General features: G+C 40.4%; 1 protein-coding gene across 1 annotated transcript in view; it reads right to left on the reverse strand.

The window, feature by feature from the left end:
* Positions 1-1,855: 1,855 nt before the first annotated feature.
* The window catches only part of PANK4 (pantothenate kinase 4 (inactive)), a 32,544-nt gene continuing 16,113 nt past the window's right edge, over positions 1,856-18,286 (reverse strand). Inside the window, exons 7-19 of the mRNA XM_038376487.2 lie at positions 17,837-18,018; positions 16,177-16,258; positions 14,779-14,879; positions 13,132-13,287; positions 12,131-12,243; positions 10,374-10,461; positions 9,478-9,629; positions 7,887-7,942; positions 7,178-7,227; positions 6,231-6,338; positions 5,091-5,191; positions 4,079-4,147; positions 1,856-2,267 (exon numbers count right to left, since the gene is read on the reverse strand). Coding sequence (XP_038232415.1) covers positions 2,054-2,267; positions 4,079-4,147; positions 5,091-5,191; positions 6,231-6,338; positions 7,178-7,227; positions 7,887-7,942; positions 9,478-9,629; positions 10,374-10,461; positions 12,131-12,243; positions 13,132-13,287; positions 14,779-14,879; positions 16,177-16,258; positions 17,837-18,018 — 1,472 coding nt within the window. The 3' untranslated portion in view covers positions 1,856-2,053. The remainder of the gene's footprint in view (positions 2,268-4,078; positions 4,148-5,090; positions 5,192-6,230; positions 6,339-7,177; positions 7,228-7,886; positions 7,943-9,477; positions 9,630-10,373; positions 10,462-12,130; positions 12,244-13,131; positions 13,288-14,778; positions 14,880-16,176; positions 16,259-17,836; positions 18,019-18,286) is intronic.

An 18,286-nucleotide genomic window follows, 5' to 3' on the forward strand; every position in this document is an offset into this window, starting at 1 on the left:
AAGCAGCAGCATATTGACTATGGTTCATATTCTCCTTTGGGCTGACTGGAGTTTACTGTGTAAATACATGTTGCTTCATGGGGAGAGCAGACTTCTGTGCCGAGACTATCCCTCCTCTTGTAAGAAACAAACTAATGCTTTAATATAAGGCTGAGAGCCACATAGCAAATGCTATTTAAAACTATGAAAGCCTGTCATCACTGCAAAGGTAACCAGTCTGCCCCCTTAAAAAAAAGTTTGAAAAAGAGCACATGACTTACTTAAAACTAAATTAAATTAGTTTGTGACAAGTTGACTCTGCTCTTTCATCCCTCTAGACAACACTTGTTGGGACCTGTTGAGTAGAAGTAGCAGGGTTGTACTTCGAGGCCCTTCTTTCCCTTCTGAATGCCATATTCATGTAGCCTGCAGCAGAAGGATGGCCTTGGGGTGTAGGCACTGGACTAGCCTTTCTGTCTCAGCGGTCTATCAGTAAAATGAAGAGGTACTTCCTCACTCATGCAGCTGGTTGATAAAAAAAAAATTTTTTTGGAGCTGCTCAGGTGCAACACAGAGGGGTGTATAAGTACCCTAGAGATACTTACATGGAGTTGGGGTCCAGGTGCAATAGGATTAGGGTGACCAGACAGCAAATGTCAAAAATCAGGATGGGGAGTAATTGGCATCTATATAAAAAAAAGCCCCAAATATCGGGACTGTCTCTATGAAATCGGGACATCTGGTCACGCTAAATAGGATACTGCTGCTGCTACATTTAAAGTTCTATAGTGAAAGTCAGTGAAGAGTACGGAGTATCTTACCTTGCAAGCTAATGGAGACTTCACCAAGCAGCCTTATGTTACTACAGATTTTCCACTATTTAGAATATCAGGAGCAGAGAAGAAACAGGTATCTTCTCACGGGTATCCTTGGAGAATGGCCAGGAGGGAGTCATTACCACCCACTCTGAATGGCTATTTGATGCTGAAGATCTGGCCATAACCCTCCCATTACTTGCCTTTATTTAAGGGAAACTGGAGCAGAGCTGAAATGAATGTGAGCATGACCTGAAGTCACTTGTTAGTTGTTGCCTGGCGTGCTGGTACAGTGCTTTGAGCTGATCAACAAAAGCCAAGTAGTTTAGCATGGATGTGTGTACGTTTGGCCAATATGTTATTGCCAGGGAGGGTTTAACAAGCAGAACAGATTAAGATAAGTGTTCATTAGCTGATTCTGGCTTTAGGGTACAGGAACATCAAATGGAAGAAAAGAGTACATGGGAATTCTTGAAGGCCTTATTCCAGATTAATTCCTGGTCTAATTTAAGTAGCTGTATGGGTGAGGAATTTAGCTTGCTTTGGTTCAGTCTTAAAAAAATTAGACAATTTAGCTGAAGAGACTGCTTTTGCTTAACCCATTTAGATGGGATCTAGAAGATTATAAAACCCAAGAATGGAGGTGGATGAGCTTCAGGAATTTAACTTCACACTGCAGCAGTTGGATAAATCTTAGCAGCAATAAGTCTGCTACTCTCTTTGATGATCAGGTCAGTTACTGTTCTAGGCTCCTGTGTGTCTGAAATAAACACTCCTCAGAGTTTGCAAGGGAGTAAGTCTCTTCCTAGCTTAACTAGAGAGAATTTAGAAAGGTCTGAAGTATTTCATGAACTAAAATATTCAAATGCAAAGTCAAACGCTTTCAGCACTTTAAAAACTCTATTTGGTATGTGCCAAGTCACTGCTGGCATAGTAAGCAGAGATATATAAAAGATTTCATTGACATTTAAATATATTTCTATATGAATGTCTCACAGAACAAAAAATAAAGTCTTTCCATCACAAATACTGCAGCATTAAAACAAACACTTACCAAAATAAACAGTGAGTGATATACATATATATTTTGGGTGTATTATTTTTTATATAATGAATATTGTTGCTTTAAGTCAAAGCACAATATAAATATGGAATTTCATGTGAACTCATTTTCCCTGTCATAATAAAAATACATTCTTTACAATTAAAGTAAAACTAGTGCAAGTCCATTGCTGCCACACTTCAGGCCTCCATCCCAGTCACTTGCGTGGCACTTCATACTTAAAGATGACACTAAAGATTTTCCCGCCCAGCCGATCAGCCAACCATGAGTTTTTGATGACTGCAAGTTTGAGGCTCTCGCACTGCAGAGCTGCATAGTAATTCGTATGGATAGCGCGGCCCATCCCTTCGATTATAACCAAGTCAGTCCTCCGCTCCCTGACCAGCAGGGCCAGGCCTTTGTCCAGCCGGCTGTAATGAGATGCAGATAGAAAATGTAATTGTCCAGTTATGTCAGTAATGGAGTACGGTCTGACTACACCTAAAAACATAGGTTGACCTAACTATATTGCTCAGGGCTGTTAACAATTTGTCACCCTGTGTGACATAGTAAAGTAGACTTAACCCACACTGACAATGCAGCTAGGACAACTGAGGAATTCTTCCACTGACCTAGCTACCATCAGGCAGAGGTGGATTACCTACGTTGATGGAAAAACCCCTTCCATGGGTGCATGAAGTATCTACACTACACCGGCATAGCTGCTATGCTGGTGTAGTGTAGTCGCACACTTTACCTGATAGTCCATTTGGCTTGCAAAGAGCACCTTCAGAGACTTCACCCTGCAGGGCAAGCAGATTTCATGTCTACACTGCAATCACAGTGGCTGCAGCTTGTGTTAGACATATCCTAGCTAACTGTGTACTGGTACCAGGGAAGGCTATAGAAGCCTTCCCAGACCCTTGGGTAATTATTCTGGTTGCTAGTTTGTCTATCATGGCTTTAGTGCTCCAGTACCTGAGCTAGTGCCATTCAAGCTAGTTCAGGTATGTCTACACAAGCTGCACTCACTCCATAATTTCAATGTAGATATACACGTAGCCAGACCATATAGGTGGTAGTGCTAAGTGTATCTACAGCGAGTTCTCTCCTTCATCAAGGAAGGTTAGAAATGGTTGATTTGGTTATTCTTCCAAGAGGGCTATCTTGCTTTCCCCATGCATTGTGTCATCTTTTAAAGTAATTAGTCCAACAACTAGGGGAAGAGAAGGGAGCAGGAGAATCATTCTAGCCCATTTGGAAATACCAATTGAGAGAAACCAAGAGCCACAAAGTTACATAGAGCAGGGCTTGTGAGATGTCCTCAAGCTCCCCTCCCCCCTGCAATTTTCTAAAGTCAGGCCTATAGCGCTCTAGCTGCCTTCTCAGAAGACAGGTAGAATGCAAGCCAAGGGTTCCAGTTAACTTCTTTAGAGAGAATGAGGTGCCAAGGCAACAGCACGCGGGATAGGAAATAAAGCATTACATCTAGCTCTGCAAGTGACAAAGCTGTAAGAAGTCCGAGTGTGCCAAGTACAGATGGGGTCAGGATGTTAGAAAGAAACGAAGCACTAGTGGCATTCAGCTTCTCAATGGGCTGCTGGAAAGGATCACTTTCTTTCTGCATCGAGTTAAAGATCTTACTGCAGCTTTGATTTAACCACTAGACAATAGGAATCTGCAAAGAGACTGAATCTTGGGGTTAAGTCCCCTTTTCTCTGCAGCGGGGCAAGGACGCAAGTTAACCTCATGTATGGCAGAGAGCAGACTGTGCTTGCTACCAAATCCAGTACATAAGGCACTTGTGACTGAGAAAACAACTACTTTAAGACAAAGAGCCAATCCAGGGAGAACTGCCTACAATAACTGCAGGATTAGGCCCATTACCCTTAAGAACCAATTTTTCATTTCCAACAGTAACCACCTGATGTAGTTACTTAAAAAATTCAGAGTAGCTGAATATTCTGAGCCAAAGCTTTTAATGTTTAATCCACTTGAGGGCAAAAGTAGATACGTTTGCTGCAGCAAGAGAGAATTAAGATACCAGACAGACAGCAGGGACTGATTATTATCATCATACATGCTTGTCTGCAGGTTTCAGCAAGTATAATGGATTTTACAGAAATGCTTTCTATTGAAAGAAAGAGGTTGGGTGGTTACTGTACTAAAGTGCAGAATTTACCTCACTGCATGGCAAAGGCAGAGAATTTACAATACACATTTCATCCACTGGTAAACATACCTCAGATCTAAACATGGGGAACTGGAACCTGTTTGTACCAACAGCAACCTCTCTTCCGTCAGCGCAGATCTTTGGGAAAAAACAAAAAACAAACCAACCACTTGATTTCTTACGCTAAACAAGGAAGTCCTGAAGGCAAGAACCCTTGGGAAAGCCAGGTCCACAATGCAGCCAGACTGGCATTAGTCTGAAACAACGCAAGACTTAATTCCCTCCTGCAGACCAGAGCCAAGTCCTAGCTTACTCCATGGAGGCAGATGGGGCAACCTACGCACTGAGGCTGAATTGTGAGTATCCAGACACATGGCTGCAGGCTGCAACATACCCTGCCACCAAGATGCTCTGTGCCTGTTGCTGATGATTGTTTCTCAATCTTATGTACCTATTCAGGCTGAGTAGAAAGGGGGGCACTTAGTCATCCTTTTCCAGAATTTCACTCTAAACTTACTACATGATTATGAAGCAGTTGCTCGGACAGTGGGACTTATTTCACTCATGCAACCCTAGAAGGGCTGCTTTGTACACCTCATTAACATGCACTTCTTTCATTTCATAATTCAAAAAAGTTAACACCTGTAAGGATTTGAGTGGCATCATGTAAGGGATCGCCAAGAACAGTTAAAATCCATCTTTGGTGCTTTATCATCTTATATTATGAAAGCTGAAAGTTTGTGAATTCTAGCTTATTGTTACAGAGTAGTCAGTTTTGAATTTCCAGTCAGTTTTGTTAAGTTTCATTTCAGTATTTCCCCATTTTTTTCAGGTTCTGGTTCTCATGCGTTAGCCAAATAGGGTTGAGTATGAGTTACAATCATTACAGGAAGTTTCTCTTCTCACTGACATTTAAGATGTATTCAATCTTGTGTACAGTATTTCCTGTATTTCCGGACAGTATTTCCTTTTAAGGAAATGACGGGGGAGAGGGCAGGTCAAAGTGCAGAATCTAGTTTAAGTATTTATAAATGTGGTCAGAGCCTTTTGAAGTGTGAAGGAAAAAAAGAAAAAGACTTACTGTATAATGGGATCCATTGCTGCTATCCGCTCAGCGACAATCAAGGATTCATTGTAGGTAACATCGTTTAGTGCAGGGCCAGAGTTACAAGCCAATATAACCTGCAGCAAAGAGATCAGAAGATTTCCCCTCTTATCTAAGATACTCACACATTCATCAAAACGGGTGGAGGTGGAAGAATGTCTAGCTGAAATCTCAATTTCAAAGATGATTAAGGTTATTTCATGTTCTATGGCTGCCTTCAATTGCCCCTGCCAAATTGTGGCTTTACAATGACATTTTCCTAGTTTTGGTTTTCCCTCCCCAATACAGCATGGAAGATCACCACCACCAGCAACAGCCTACACCCATGCGTGCATATTCTCCCCTTCTAATTTTAGAGATTAAATAGTTTATACAAATAGATAGAAGCATGATTTTTAAATTTGCTAAAGCCAATGGCTGTATCAGACTTTAAAAGAATACACTAAAAGTTTAGTTTACACTGTCCCCTAAAACAACATTTTGGATTGGAGTGCCAGTTTCACAAAGTTATTACTTTTACCAAGACTTCCTAAACTCTCTCTTAGATACCCCTAGCTTCATTTAAAAGGACTGAGGACCTCAAACCTAACAGCCATTTATTACTCAATTTACCCGTCACTGTTTCTTATGCTCCGTCACCACACCTACCACTCCCTTATCAGTAGTCAAAACACAGTCAGACTAAACCCAACATTTACTGTATTAAAAACAAGTGTCAAGATTTTTACTGCCATTTAGTAACTCCTTAAACTGCTCCAGCACATTTCAACTAAAGAGATCAGAGCACTTTTAATTTATCCCTCCCTCAAATTCCTCAGTTTCTCCTGCAGTAGTTTATTATTAGACTCATTTTACAGCTCAGGAGATAGAGGCTGTGATTTTTTTATGTCAGAGCAAAGATGAATCTAGAAGCCAGGAGTCCTGACTCCTAAATTTCATTACCCATATCACTTGGCCCCATTCCTCCCATTTTGGTATATTATTAGAATTTCTGATGCACAGAAGTGCTTTAGCAGATGTTTGTGGGAAGTAGTGTTAAGTCTTTCACTATTAGTGAACACTTCAGACAATTATAAAGACCATGAAGCATCCATAATCCAGAGTACTCAAACTCACCTCTGTACCTCTAGAGAGTAGCTCTCTGACAAAGGGGAAGACTCCTAAAATGATGTCTATTCCACTGTTATCTGCGAAAATTAAGGCACATTTATGAGGGGGACCTTCCTGAAAGAGAAAACCAGTGCATTCAGGGTTGAGTTGCCAGTTCTCATAAGTTCAATGACTAATTTGTGTTAACTATTTACAAAGATTCAGATCAAAACCCCAGACCCTTAGTATCCAAAAATTAATGATATCATTGGCAAATGTCTGCATGGGTCACCATTATTTGGAAGCAGCTCAGCTCTCCTGCTGGTGAAGAAGGCTCTACTGACACCGCTGGAAACAGAAGCCCTATCCACAGTACAAGTAGAGCAAGATTTCCACAACATAGTCCTGCCAACGAGGTTTAAAGTAGCCTTGAACTACCCTATTCCCTTAGGGGTAGCATCTTCAAACTCTGATCAGTTAATCCTAGGCCTGTCAAATAAAGTGAACTGTGGCAGTTTGTCACATCAACACCAACTGAGGCTACGGAACAGCCAGAGACATTAACTACTCCATTGTCGCCACTGATCTGGGCTGGCTTAATAGTAGGCAACTAAAATGAAAAGCTTATTGCCTAGTGCCGCTCCCCTTCAATTCACTCCAATTCTGAGGCTATGAAAACTTTAAAACCAGTCTTATGGTACTGCAATTCATGCTGCTTAAAGTATTTTCGTTAAACCCTGATTGAGGTTTTGATGAGGAGTAACAAACCTTTGTTTCGGGGTTTTTAAGTTGTAGAAGGCAAGTAATATGTTTTCCACTTTAATAAACACGATCAGTAATTACAGAGCTTGAGGATTTTTTTTTTAAGATGAAAATTTACACCTGAGACAGTGATTGCATTATGATCAGAGTAATTTTTATGACTATTGAATAAATCTAAGTGAATAGTTAAAGCCACAATGGACCAAGCATACCTTTAGTCGTTGTATCCACTCACTGTAGGAATCTTCTAGCCACGGGCGCTCTGTAGAGTTGACAAAATCAGCTGGTTAGCATTTTTCTCATGGCGATCTTTGTAAGCATTGTTAGAACAAGTACTTATGAAAAGGTGGGTCAGGTTTATATACATCTGTTTTAACATTAAAACATTTGAGTTCTGGAAGATGCTATAATATTAAATTTGTAGGTTCAAAGAAATCTTGGGCTCTTAACTGTGAAAGCAGATCAGTTCGTTTCCTTGAAATAGCACTTGATAAAGAATACAGGACAAGTCAAAGAGATTAGAGTCAGTGGCCCCAGTGACGCACTATTACCCCTCGTAGGATAACCACCATGATCACTTTCTATTTGGTGCTGCTAAGCAGGAGGTATATTTAGAATAGCAAGCAGGAAAAGACGGTTGACATTCAGGCAAAGTGTTCACTGGAGCCTTTTTGCTCACTGGGAAAAAAATTCTTACGTGTTCTGGACTAAGAGGAAATGGGGCCCTGACATCTTTGGAATTCAGATAGCAGCAATTCAGTGAAGTACTGTAGCATAGTCATCTGGAATAAAGACTTGACACCATTGATTTCATGTGACTTTCCTTGGTAGCAGAACTCTCTCCCACTAGACACTTTCTTGCCCACCTCCATTCTTATATTAACACACACAGGCAAGATGCCACAGAATGATTCTCTATACCTTGCAATTTTTCCTTGGCTTCTTCAAATCCAAATTGTGGCTCAGATTCCAGAACACTGCATCAGAAGAAAGACGAATAGGACAGCATTAAACAAGTTTGGACAGGGCATCTATGTGCGATAAACAGCTCTGCAGCTGAACAAACAAATATCAGATGGGGGTTTTTATGGCATCAATTTTAGTGGGGTTGTGCAGAGATCAACTGGCTGAACAATAGGTGCTTTATATTATTTTTATAAACAAAAAATTCAGAGGTTTTAAACAATAAGAGCTCTTATGTTCAAAGGAAAAAGCTGCCAGCATCACGTAAAAACATACAGGCACTAATGTTCTAGGAAAAGCATTGAATGGTAGCATTTTGTCAAACTTTTAAACAAAGCCATTTTAAAGTTGGAAAACTGGTTGACAACATATTACAGACTTCCCCCATCAGCTAGACATTTTAAGCAAAAACCTCAACCACAGTTAAATGGTGGTGTGGATGATGCGAATAAGATGGCCTGGTTTAATTTCAAGTGATCAGCAGTGAAACGTTGCAGAGCTCTGCTGGGTTTTTCCACCATCCTTGACCCCTTCCCCATTCCCATTAGATGTGTAGATATTGCCTGCAAATTAATTCCCACCAAGATAAAATTCCTTGAGCCAGTTGTGAATGACATTAACTTGGACATCTTCCCTTAATCTCTCCTCCGAGGGAAGAGAATATGCACTGATGAATAGGTGGGTAACCAGATCTATATTAGTAACTACAGTTGGTCATTTTAGGAACTGAAATTCTGTGATGTACTAGGCTAAATCGGATTGGTCATGGAAGCATTCACAGAATACAAGCCTGTTAAAGTGCTTCCCAAAGAGTATTTTCTGGAAGGGGTCTATAACAGCATAACAAGCTTATACAGAAAGCCAAAGAGCCAAATCATCCTGGCAGGTGCACAAGGTCACCTCCTGTTGGTTTTAAAGGGGCGTTTCGTATGTGCATCTCCCAGAAGTCAGACTCCCTGGGTTTAAGGCAGCTAACTGTGAGATACTGCGAGAATGCGGGTATTCAGGTATCTAGTGCTGACAGGAACGAGAAATTCATTTGTGTGGAAGAGTTTAATAAAAGTTTTCCAGATAAAGATTTAGTCTGAGCAAAGTATTGGTAGATTCCCATTCTATCCAAACTCATTCAGCCATCCCTAATTACAACCACTGAGTGAACACATAATACAGGGTACTAGGACAGCACAGAATAACAGTGGGAAGTACACATTCATCTTACAGGAACATAATGCCAAGCTAAGTGGAACACATATCCAAAGCAGTGCTAAAGATGTCCACTACAAGCAAAGTGTGCAAACTTTCAAATGTGAACCTCTGTATTATTACTACTTCATTCAAACATTCATAGTGACACATCTGCCTGTTTTAAGGGTTGGTAATGATGAATTTCCTGCAGCATAACAAATCTTGCAAATAAACAACCAGCATTTGAAGAAGGTGAAATACAACCTATTCCATTAAAATTGGATTGGTGCACTTGAATTTGTTAAAAGAAAGATGGGATATTTAGTGTCTTAAAAATGTTGTTTTTAAAATATTTAGCACCTACTCTGAGACTGCTTTTGCTCCCCAGTCAAAGACATTCCCCGCAAGAAGTCCTTTCACCAGAGCAAACTGCCTCTCCTCCCAGCCTAATGAATCCAAAGATTCGATTACGCTTGGAAAACATTTTAACGCTATGCCATTTTCTTTCTGCTTTACCTGTAAGAAAGATATGAGACATTGGATTTATAGATGAAAAATTCTTACCCATCATTGGTTGCCTCACTGCCAAGACCACCTCCAAGCATTCTCCTCTAGGTTCATGGCCTCTAATGGACCAACAAGTTACTGTTATCAGCATGCTTAGTACGAACAAGTAAAAATAAAATATCTCCTTGGCTGCTAATAACTGCATTAATGGTAGAAAAAGAGCAGAAATTGCTATCGTTTCTTTTCAAGACAGTGACAGGACAATGGATCTTGGCCAGCAGGAAGAAGTAGTGTCAAGTGAGCCATCAAGAACAAAAAAAAAAAAAAACCTAAAAAAACCCTAAGCAAAGGCATCCCCATGATAATCAGCCTTGCAAAATGCATGCATCCCCCTTATATTTACTATAAATGTAACAGTACAAAAATCCCAATGATAATGATTAGACTATATAATTTGTGTTTTGAGAAGTTAACAAAATATCTGATTTAAAAGGGTAAAGGTGTGCTGGGAATAGGGGAACAAGATTTTCTTTAGTTTAGATTGTAACAAAAATGTTCAATGCCTTGCAGTCATCCTGATTGCCTTTCATGACCCCTGGGGGTAGCGACCCACCAGCTGAGAAACTCTGCCTTAAGCTATCCAGTCCCCACCTCCTCACCATGAGCAACTACCTACCTACATCAAGTTTGAGAGGATGCAAAAATATCTTGAACTTACATTTTTGTCCACCCTGTAAAGCAAGAAGGACTTACCTTTGAATAGGGGTCTGGAAAGTTGAATTCATTTAGACAGTGTTCCCTCGTATCCAACAAACTTCTAACTGTTAAGGTGCCATAAGCACTGAAAGAGAGTGAGAATGGAGGATCAGCTGCTTCAGACAATGGAGGAAGAATTGTTTCTCCCCCCATGCCCACCATCTTCAGAATCCGATTCTGTAAACTGACCCAGATATAGTACAGGTGCCACTTCACTATACCCTAGATTCATGACATCAGTCACTATTGTATCTGAGCATCTAAAGCGGGTTGGACTATTACACACAGGCTTCTTTTACTCCAGTGAGAAAAGTCCTATTTTAAAGTGGTAAGCATAGTGAAGTTTTGACCAAGAAACTGGCCATTAAACCATTCTAATTACTACTTCTAGGATCGTTGCCGTGTCTAGACCATCAAGTTTTACTGTGCAATAAAAATTAAAATGTTTTTGTTAAGTTCTAGTAATTGTGGTCAAATCAATACGGTTAACTAGGAGCACAGGCACCTCTGAGGCTAGGAAGGTACTACAATATAAAAGGCTACCATACATAAGATTGTCCACTGCAGTTTGTGCAAGCACAATTAGCTAGAATGAGACACAGTAATGATTAGCTGGACATCTAAATCTAAAGAGGTCCTTAACCTTATTTTTCATATTTTAAGAGGTAATGTATATGTCCATAGTCTACTCTTACTACGGGCCAAGATCATAAAAAATGGGGGCCTACGGCAAGCTTTACTTATGGACATACAATGGAATGTTGATTCCTACTCTAGGAGACATCTGTCATTTGGATTACTTGGGATGTAGAAATATTTTGTTTCCTACTAATGAGTCTGAGCACCCTATATTAAAAAAACAAAACAAAACAATTTCTTCCAATATGCATCTGTAAGAGGGTGGCCTGCCTCTTTAAGGGTAAGGAACCCACAGGCTAGCCAATGTGTTCAGATAGCCCCATCTCACCACACCTGTGCAGGATGTAGGACTTAAAAAAGGGAGGAAGCCCAGCCATCAGAGGGATGGCAGTTGGATTGCAGCTGGAGAGCTGAGCCACAGCAATAGAGCTAACTCCTGTAGGGGGTCACTGGAAAAATAGGCCAAGCTCCAGGGAGGCAATCCGTGGGCTCAAGAGGAACCTGAGAAGGAAGAGAGGCACAAGCCTGGAGAGGGGTTAAAAATGCTTAAGTTAGCTTTGTTTGTTGTTTTGAGTTCTACTCAGCGGTCCCCAGAGATTGACAGAAGGAGTGTCAATCTATTAAATTCTATTTGAGTTGGAAGGACTTTAGGGTGCTGGCTCACAGAGGTGCCAGGTGAAGGGATGTTGAATAGGCCAGTCAAGAGAAGCCAAATGTGGGCTTGACTAGTTACAGCTGGATTTGGGTTCCCCAGAAAGGGACTGAACTCTTAAGTGTGAGCTGGTCGGAGGGCCAAGTCACTCAGCCAGACCAACAAAGGGTCTGAACAGCCATCAAGAGGAGGCAACCAAGCAGAAGGCCCAGCAACGCTGCACCCAACCATGAGAGGGCACCAGCTGGTGAGTCACCTCTATACACATGGGGCTCACTCTGGGGTAGAAACCTATAAAAGCAGTAGTTTTAACTTTTTATTTCTTATGCACATGACCTAAACGTAACATGTAGGGAACAAAGAATTACAAAAGTGAGCTACTTGCTAACAAATGCATATTAAACATACATTTACTAAATCACATCTAAGTTAACTATGCTCACTGGAAAAAGCCCACACTTACAAAGGCTGCTGTCTGAGCGTCTGAAGCTTATTCCAATACTTCTGTCGGAACTTTTCTGCTCGCTCAGCTGCATCCATAGAGTCTGGCTGACTGGCCATAGCACGATTCACTACCTGGCAGAGAAACAAGGAGGCTGGACTGGAGATGCCAAATGCCTTCTTTCCTCACATGATGGGTAATGCAACAGTCTCAATGGCTGAAGTTCAGGCTTAGAAATATTTGTTCTGTCTTCTGTAATGTTCAGTGTGTCAACACCAAAGAACTTTAGACTTGAGATTTTCCCCCTCAGATTCAAGTCGTAGGTTGAAGGATATGCATTCAGAGAGGAAATAGGCATCTAAAAATAAGTGCTTACTATTGTTTGAAGAATATAGTTAGAGGGGGGCATTCCAGATAATCCCAAAAGCTAGAAGCATCTGATACAGCATTCTACCAGTCTGCTACAATAAAGTTCAAATCATCCGCTCTTTAGTTAAGATGCGGGTTAGTCAATTGTTTTTATACCCAACAAATTCTTTAGATGGGTTTGCTTACTATGGATACAGGAATTCAGGAGTGATTTATAAACACAGAATCAGTTAAGAGCATGACAATCATGTGAATTGTTTAAGTTAGGCCAAACTGTATTCATGTGACTCACACCAGTAGTTCCACACCAGTCAGCGGGACTGCTTAAAAGAATAAGGACAGCAGGATTTGGCCCTTTAGGCATTATCATCTGTGCCTTCTCTTGTTTGTTTTTAAACAGGGAGCATTTTATTTAGAAACCATTCAAAAAATGTCACAAGGAAAAAAAAATCCAGCTATGCTGAGGTAAGAGTGTCCAGAGAACCTCCTCCACTGCATCTATAAGATTTGCAGAACGGAAGGCTCCATTCATCCACCAAGTGTAACTATGTGCTCAAGTTAGCAGTTTGAGCTCATCCATGTCAGCCCACAGAAAAATCTATTTGCCAAGTCATGAAACTATTTAGACACATTTACTGCATTGTGACCCTTACCCCATCCAAAGCCTCCTCAAAGCAAGTAAGCCAGTATTTCCTGGCCATTGCATCATCAGTGAGGTCAACAGTGTCAGGGATGTATGTGGATGGGTCCTTTAGCAAGGGTAGGTTAACAAGCGGTCGCTCCAACCGATCCATTTCGAACATGTCAAACTGGGAAGTGATGGGGAAAAATAAAGGTATTAGACTTCTCAGTTAAACTAACTCAGAAACAGGCTGGTCCAGTAAGATTGATTTGTAATGGGACTAGCTCACAGAAGTTACAGCTTAGTGGACAGCTGCCTTAGAGTATGGTAAAGAATGTTTCCACAATTGTCAAAGCTTTGCCTTGACATCTTAGGAGTTTTCATTAATAATAATAATAAAAAAAGCTTCTTATAATCCCCCTATTTCTTTCCCCTTCCCACAAGTTTCCTGGTAAAACAAGAGGTGGGATTATTCTGAAGGGAGTATTTAAGCACACAGCTTTCACTTTATTAAAATGATTTTTTCCCCTCCATTTCAGTTCACACATTCTTGTTTGCTGCCCTTCCCCCACAGCCCTTAAACTTATAGAAAAACAACATTGAGGGTCAAATGTTTAACAGGCAACACACAAGCAGTTAATTCCACACGTACAAATATTCTGTTGCATAGTTTAAAAAAGAAGCAGCTAGCAAAGTGAATAGATTTATTTTTGCAAATGAAACTGCATATTATGCACACACAGTTACCTGTTCTCATCTACATATGATATGTACAACTTGGACACCTACTTTAAATTTTTTGCCCTGTCAGATAAGAACTAGGAAGCTTAGAAACTGAGCACTCAAGTATTTCAGTGGTTTTACATACAGCCTCTGAGCATTATTCCTTGTGTATATGCTACTCCTTATCTAGGTACAGCAATAGGCAACAAGAATCTTCTGTGAATTCCCAGATTTTTTTTTTATTTAAATATTCTTCCAAGATGTTATCCAAGATTGAGTGTAAATCATACAAGTCAAAAGCGTTCTTTACTTCAAAATTAACATTGACTGCAGCTTCTTTACTAAAGAATTCTACCACCATTTCTTGAAAGAGTACACCGCATACAGACAGGTTTTCCCACCTGTTGAGACTCAAAATCAAGCTTATAAGTCATACGGACATTACTAACATCTGAAATAGTTCAGTGTACTCCTTATACTGCTTTAGGCATTAGCTGTAGCAATGGCTACAGAAGAAACACAAACGCTGGTTTTTGCAGGTCTAATTGAGGATCTGATTTTTCACTTAGTTGGTTTTAAAACATTGACTTGCAAATGTTGGGCTCTGTTTTCAAGATACAGATTACCGACTGCACAGGCAACACTGCGTGCACAACTGTTGGACTCATTTGCAACTCAAACAGCTCTGGGTCTATGTGGCCATTTGCGTGCACAACTGATTTGCATGTGCAGTCTTAACAACTGATGACAAGACTGACACCCAGTTGATGATTAACTTTCTTTGGGTGGGGTGAGAAATCAGGCTACAAATTATTTATTTGGGATCTTGAACAATTATTTAAGTGTTTAAGATGGGGAGTAGTTAGGAGTTTTATTACCGTCCTGAAGTTCCATGAGGATTCCAAATGATCTCTCAGGGAAGATAGCTTGTGGTCCTAGAAAGACAGTAACTTACCGTTCCACTCCTTGCACGTTGCATGGGGCAGAGATCGGGTGAAGTGCTCATAAGGCCAGAACTCCCAGCATAATTCTCTCCCCAACTGTACTGGTTGGGATCTGGAGGAACAAAGACAGAGATGCCATAAACTGAAAGTAAGACAGTCTATACCACAAGTGATTTTAATGTCTATATGCCTTTGTGTAGGTTTTAAATAAAGACAAATGTAAGGAAAATAGCCATGGAAATAAATGTTTTTTAAAAAGTGCAGAATTACTCAACCATCCAATTAACTAGTAATTTGAGGCTTCTTATTTACTGAATTCAGGGAGGGGCAAGAAACCCTAAATTTCAGAAATGATCACTTCATCACTTTTTAGTATAGTGAACTTTAAAATAAAAAAAAAGGGGGGGGGAATTCTGTCAAGAGAACACTCCCCCCCCCCTTCTGGAATTATTTCCAAGCCCCTATTTTTATTTTCAAACCTAGTACATCTTCATCTTTAGAGCTATTAAAGCTCTTATTAAGAATACATTGCAACCAATTAGTTTAATAAACTCTTTACAGTTATTTCTAGGAAGAATTGGCTTTTTTGATAAATAAAAAAAATGCACTAGTCAGAGTGTGGGATATACAGCTACAGAAGAAGAATGCCTTGTGTTGCAGGATTCCTAGTTACTCTTCCCAAATCTACAGAACCTCCACCAATTTACATAGCTTCTTAGGACCTTAGTTTTCCATCTCTGTAAAATGGGTATGAAAATTTCCTGCTTTACAGGACTATCATGAGGCTTAATAATCTCTGTGAATGCAGACGTCGCTGGATAAGTAAGAAGTTTTATTAACCCCAATCTGTCTGGTTCTGTTCCCACCCTAACAAAAAATGAGTGGCTTGTCCATACAGCAACCACAAATAGTAGCAACTAATCAGAGTGCAGCACCACAGCTTTGTACTCGGCAAAAACAACCTGTAACTGAAGAATGCTAGGAGCAGACATATGCTCTCCAACTATTGAGGTGTTTTTATGGGCAAAAGAATACAATTTCATAATTCCATTATTTCTACACTAACACGCTGGCCATATTCAGAAACTGTCCTCTCTGGAGCGGAGAGAAATCAGAAGCCTGGCTTTTCCCCCTGCCTTTAGAGAGGAGGTTGTTCTTGGCACAGTCATGCGGGAGATGGGGAAGAGAAGAAGCAAATCCTCCAGGCCCCTCAAAGTGGAACAAGGAAGTGGAGTAAATAGAGAGCTCCTTGGCAGAAGAAAATAAGCGTTTACAAAATAAATCTGTGCTGTTAGTGGCAAATGTATTTGATTAACCAATGATTTACATGCAGCCCCTTGAAAGAACCTTGGACTGATACTGACATTTCAGAACACTGCATATACAGAACATAGTGATGCTGTACTTACTGTCTTGTTCAGCTCCTTTTAAAAATGCCCCAATGGCTCCCAGGTAGCCTTCATGTCTCAGGAACAATGCCTGAACCTCTCCCTGCCACAATATGAAACATTGCATTTGGATGGCCCCTGATTGCTAACATGTACTTTGTCACTAATTTACACTTAACACAGATAAACCAGATACAATATTTTATTGTATCCATGCTACAATCCAACACACTTCAATAATTTCAAATGGTGCTGCAGGAGGCATGTTTGAAACACGTCTTTTCGGCATGTGCTACTTACATCTATCTGCCCAGGATTATGAGACAGCCTGGGAAGATACAAAGAGGAATATGCAGTTTGTTCTAAGACTGAATAATCCTGGAAGTATAATTAGCCAGTGCTTCAGTACAGAAAGCTACTGCAAATTCCCATGGAAAAGTGCTGTTAATGTCAGGGCATTTGGCACATTCATTCATGTTTGGCAGTGCATCTCTCAGATGTTCTAAACCATGACACTCCTTTCCTTTCTCTACTTCACTCCTTCTCACGTCACACTGGCTCAAGGTCCAAGAACACACTGGAATGTCCATGCAAATGGAGAGAGCCAATACACCTGCGCATGCACACACTCTTTGTTAAACCAGTCAGGGAGATATTCACTCGTCAACACCAGAAAGCAAGACCATCCTCAATACAATGCAGGAATCTTAGTGCTAATGAGGCATACCCATTATCCACTGAATCCCCTCACCTTCCTAGGCAATGAGAAATTTTGTGGAAACTGGGAGGGAGAGAGGGGGGCAAAATCAGCTCCCCCATAAAGGAGCTCACAAAAGAATGTTAACATTTGCTTGGGGTATAGCAAAAGACCAGCAATGACTTCACAACTCACTTACACAAGTGGAGGAAGTTTCCTAAAGCTTTCAGCTAGTCTATAAAAAGGCATTGTAGGGGTATAACACAGGGAGATCAGAGAGAAATTGAAAAAAAGATCCAGAGACCCAACCCTGGAGGGTTGAGTTGAGAGTGAAAAATCTAAGCATTGATGCCTATGGGGTCCAAATACTATTAAGTTTATAAAGCCACCACACATCTAGACCAGTCCCCACTCTGGCAAACCAACAGATCTAAAACGAGCTCTTGGCTTTGGATTTCACCCACACTCTCAGTTCACAAAACTTTGGAACTAGGGAAAGCCTCTGTAAGGGGAAAATTACACTTTGAAATGATTTCAGATAACTATTTTAGAAGGAATGGCAGTTGGTATTTTTTAAAGCTGGTATCAGTTGCAGGTTTTAATCTTAGAAGAACAATCTCACATTGAACTTCAAGGGAATGTGAAATTAACAAGAGGAATTGAATAATCATGGTAGCATGTGAGGAAAATGGAAAGGATCAATGCTGAGCAGCTACAGGACAACTGAGATTGTTAGAAAACCCACAGACAACTATTCTGCATAACTGTTTGCAATTGATCTTTATAGCAGTATTTGACCTTTAGTAAAGGATGGCCCTAGTCAGTGGCCATTCATTATTAATAATGTGTTACAGATTCACTGCATTACTTTGATCATGCTGCCAACTTGGTACACTTGAAAACAACTATGTTAAGGTCTTGCAGCAAATTGGGAAAGGTATCCAAGACTTATTCTAGTGTTCCTGAGAGCTTAGTTTTTATTACCTTGGAGAAGAAGTTAATACTGTAGGTGATTGTGCGCATAGTGACTGGATGACCCCGAATAAAGAATCCTCCAAAGTAAATTTTGTGTAGGTTATGGAGTTTAGCATAGAGGCAGGCAAGCTGTCCAATGTCATTACTGATCATGTGCAGTAAACTCTTTGCCATATCATCTTTAGAAAATTCTAAAAGAAAAATAATAAAATACATTAAAAATGGTTGAATCATGCCCAAGCGGACATTATTTTTAGGCAGACTATGAGCAAAGTTCATCTCCAGGGTAGCTCCACTAACTTCTTTAGACTAGAAGAGGATGAATTTGGCTTCAAGGAAGGAAGTTCAGCCTTATTATACACTACTCATTTCCTGTTTGCAAGGGGATTAACACGGCTAGTAGAGCTGGTCAGGAATTCTTCAGCAAAACATTTTTTCATTAGAAAATACTAACTCGTG

This window comes from Dermochelys coriacea, chromosome 18 (genome assembly GCF_009764565.3).
Source record: "Dermochelys coriacea isolate rDerCor1 chromosome 18, rDerCor1.pri.v4, whole genome shotgun sequence".
NCBI lineage: Eukaryota > Metazoa > Chordata > Testudines > Dermochelyidae > Dermochelys > Dermochelys coriacea.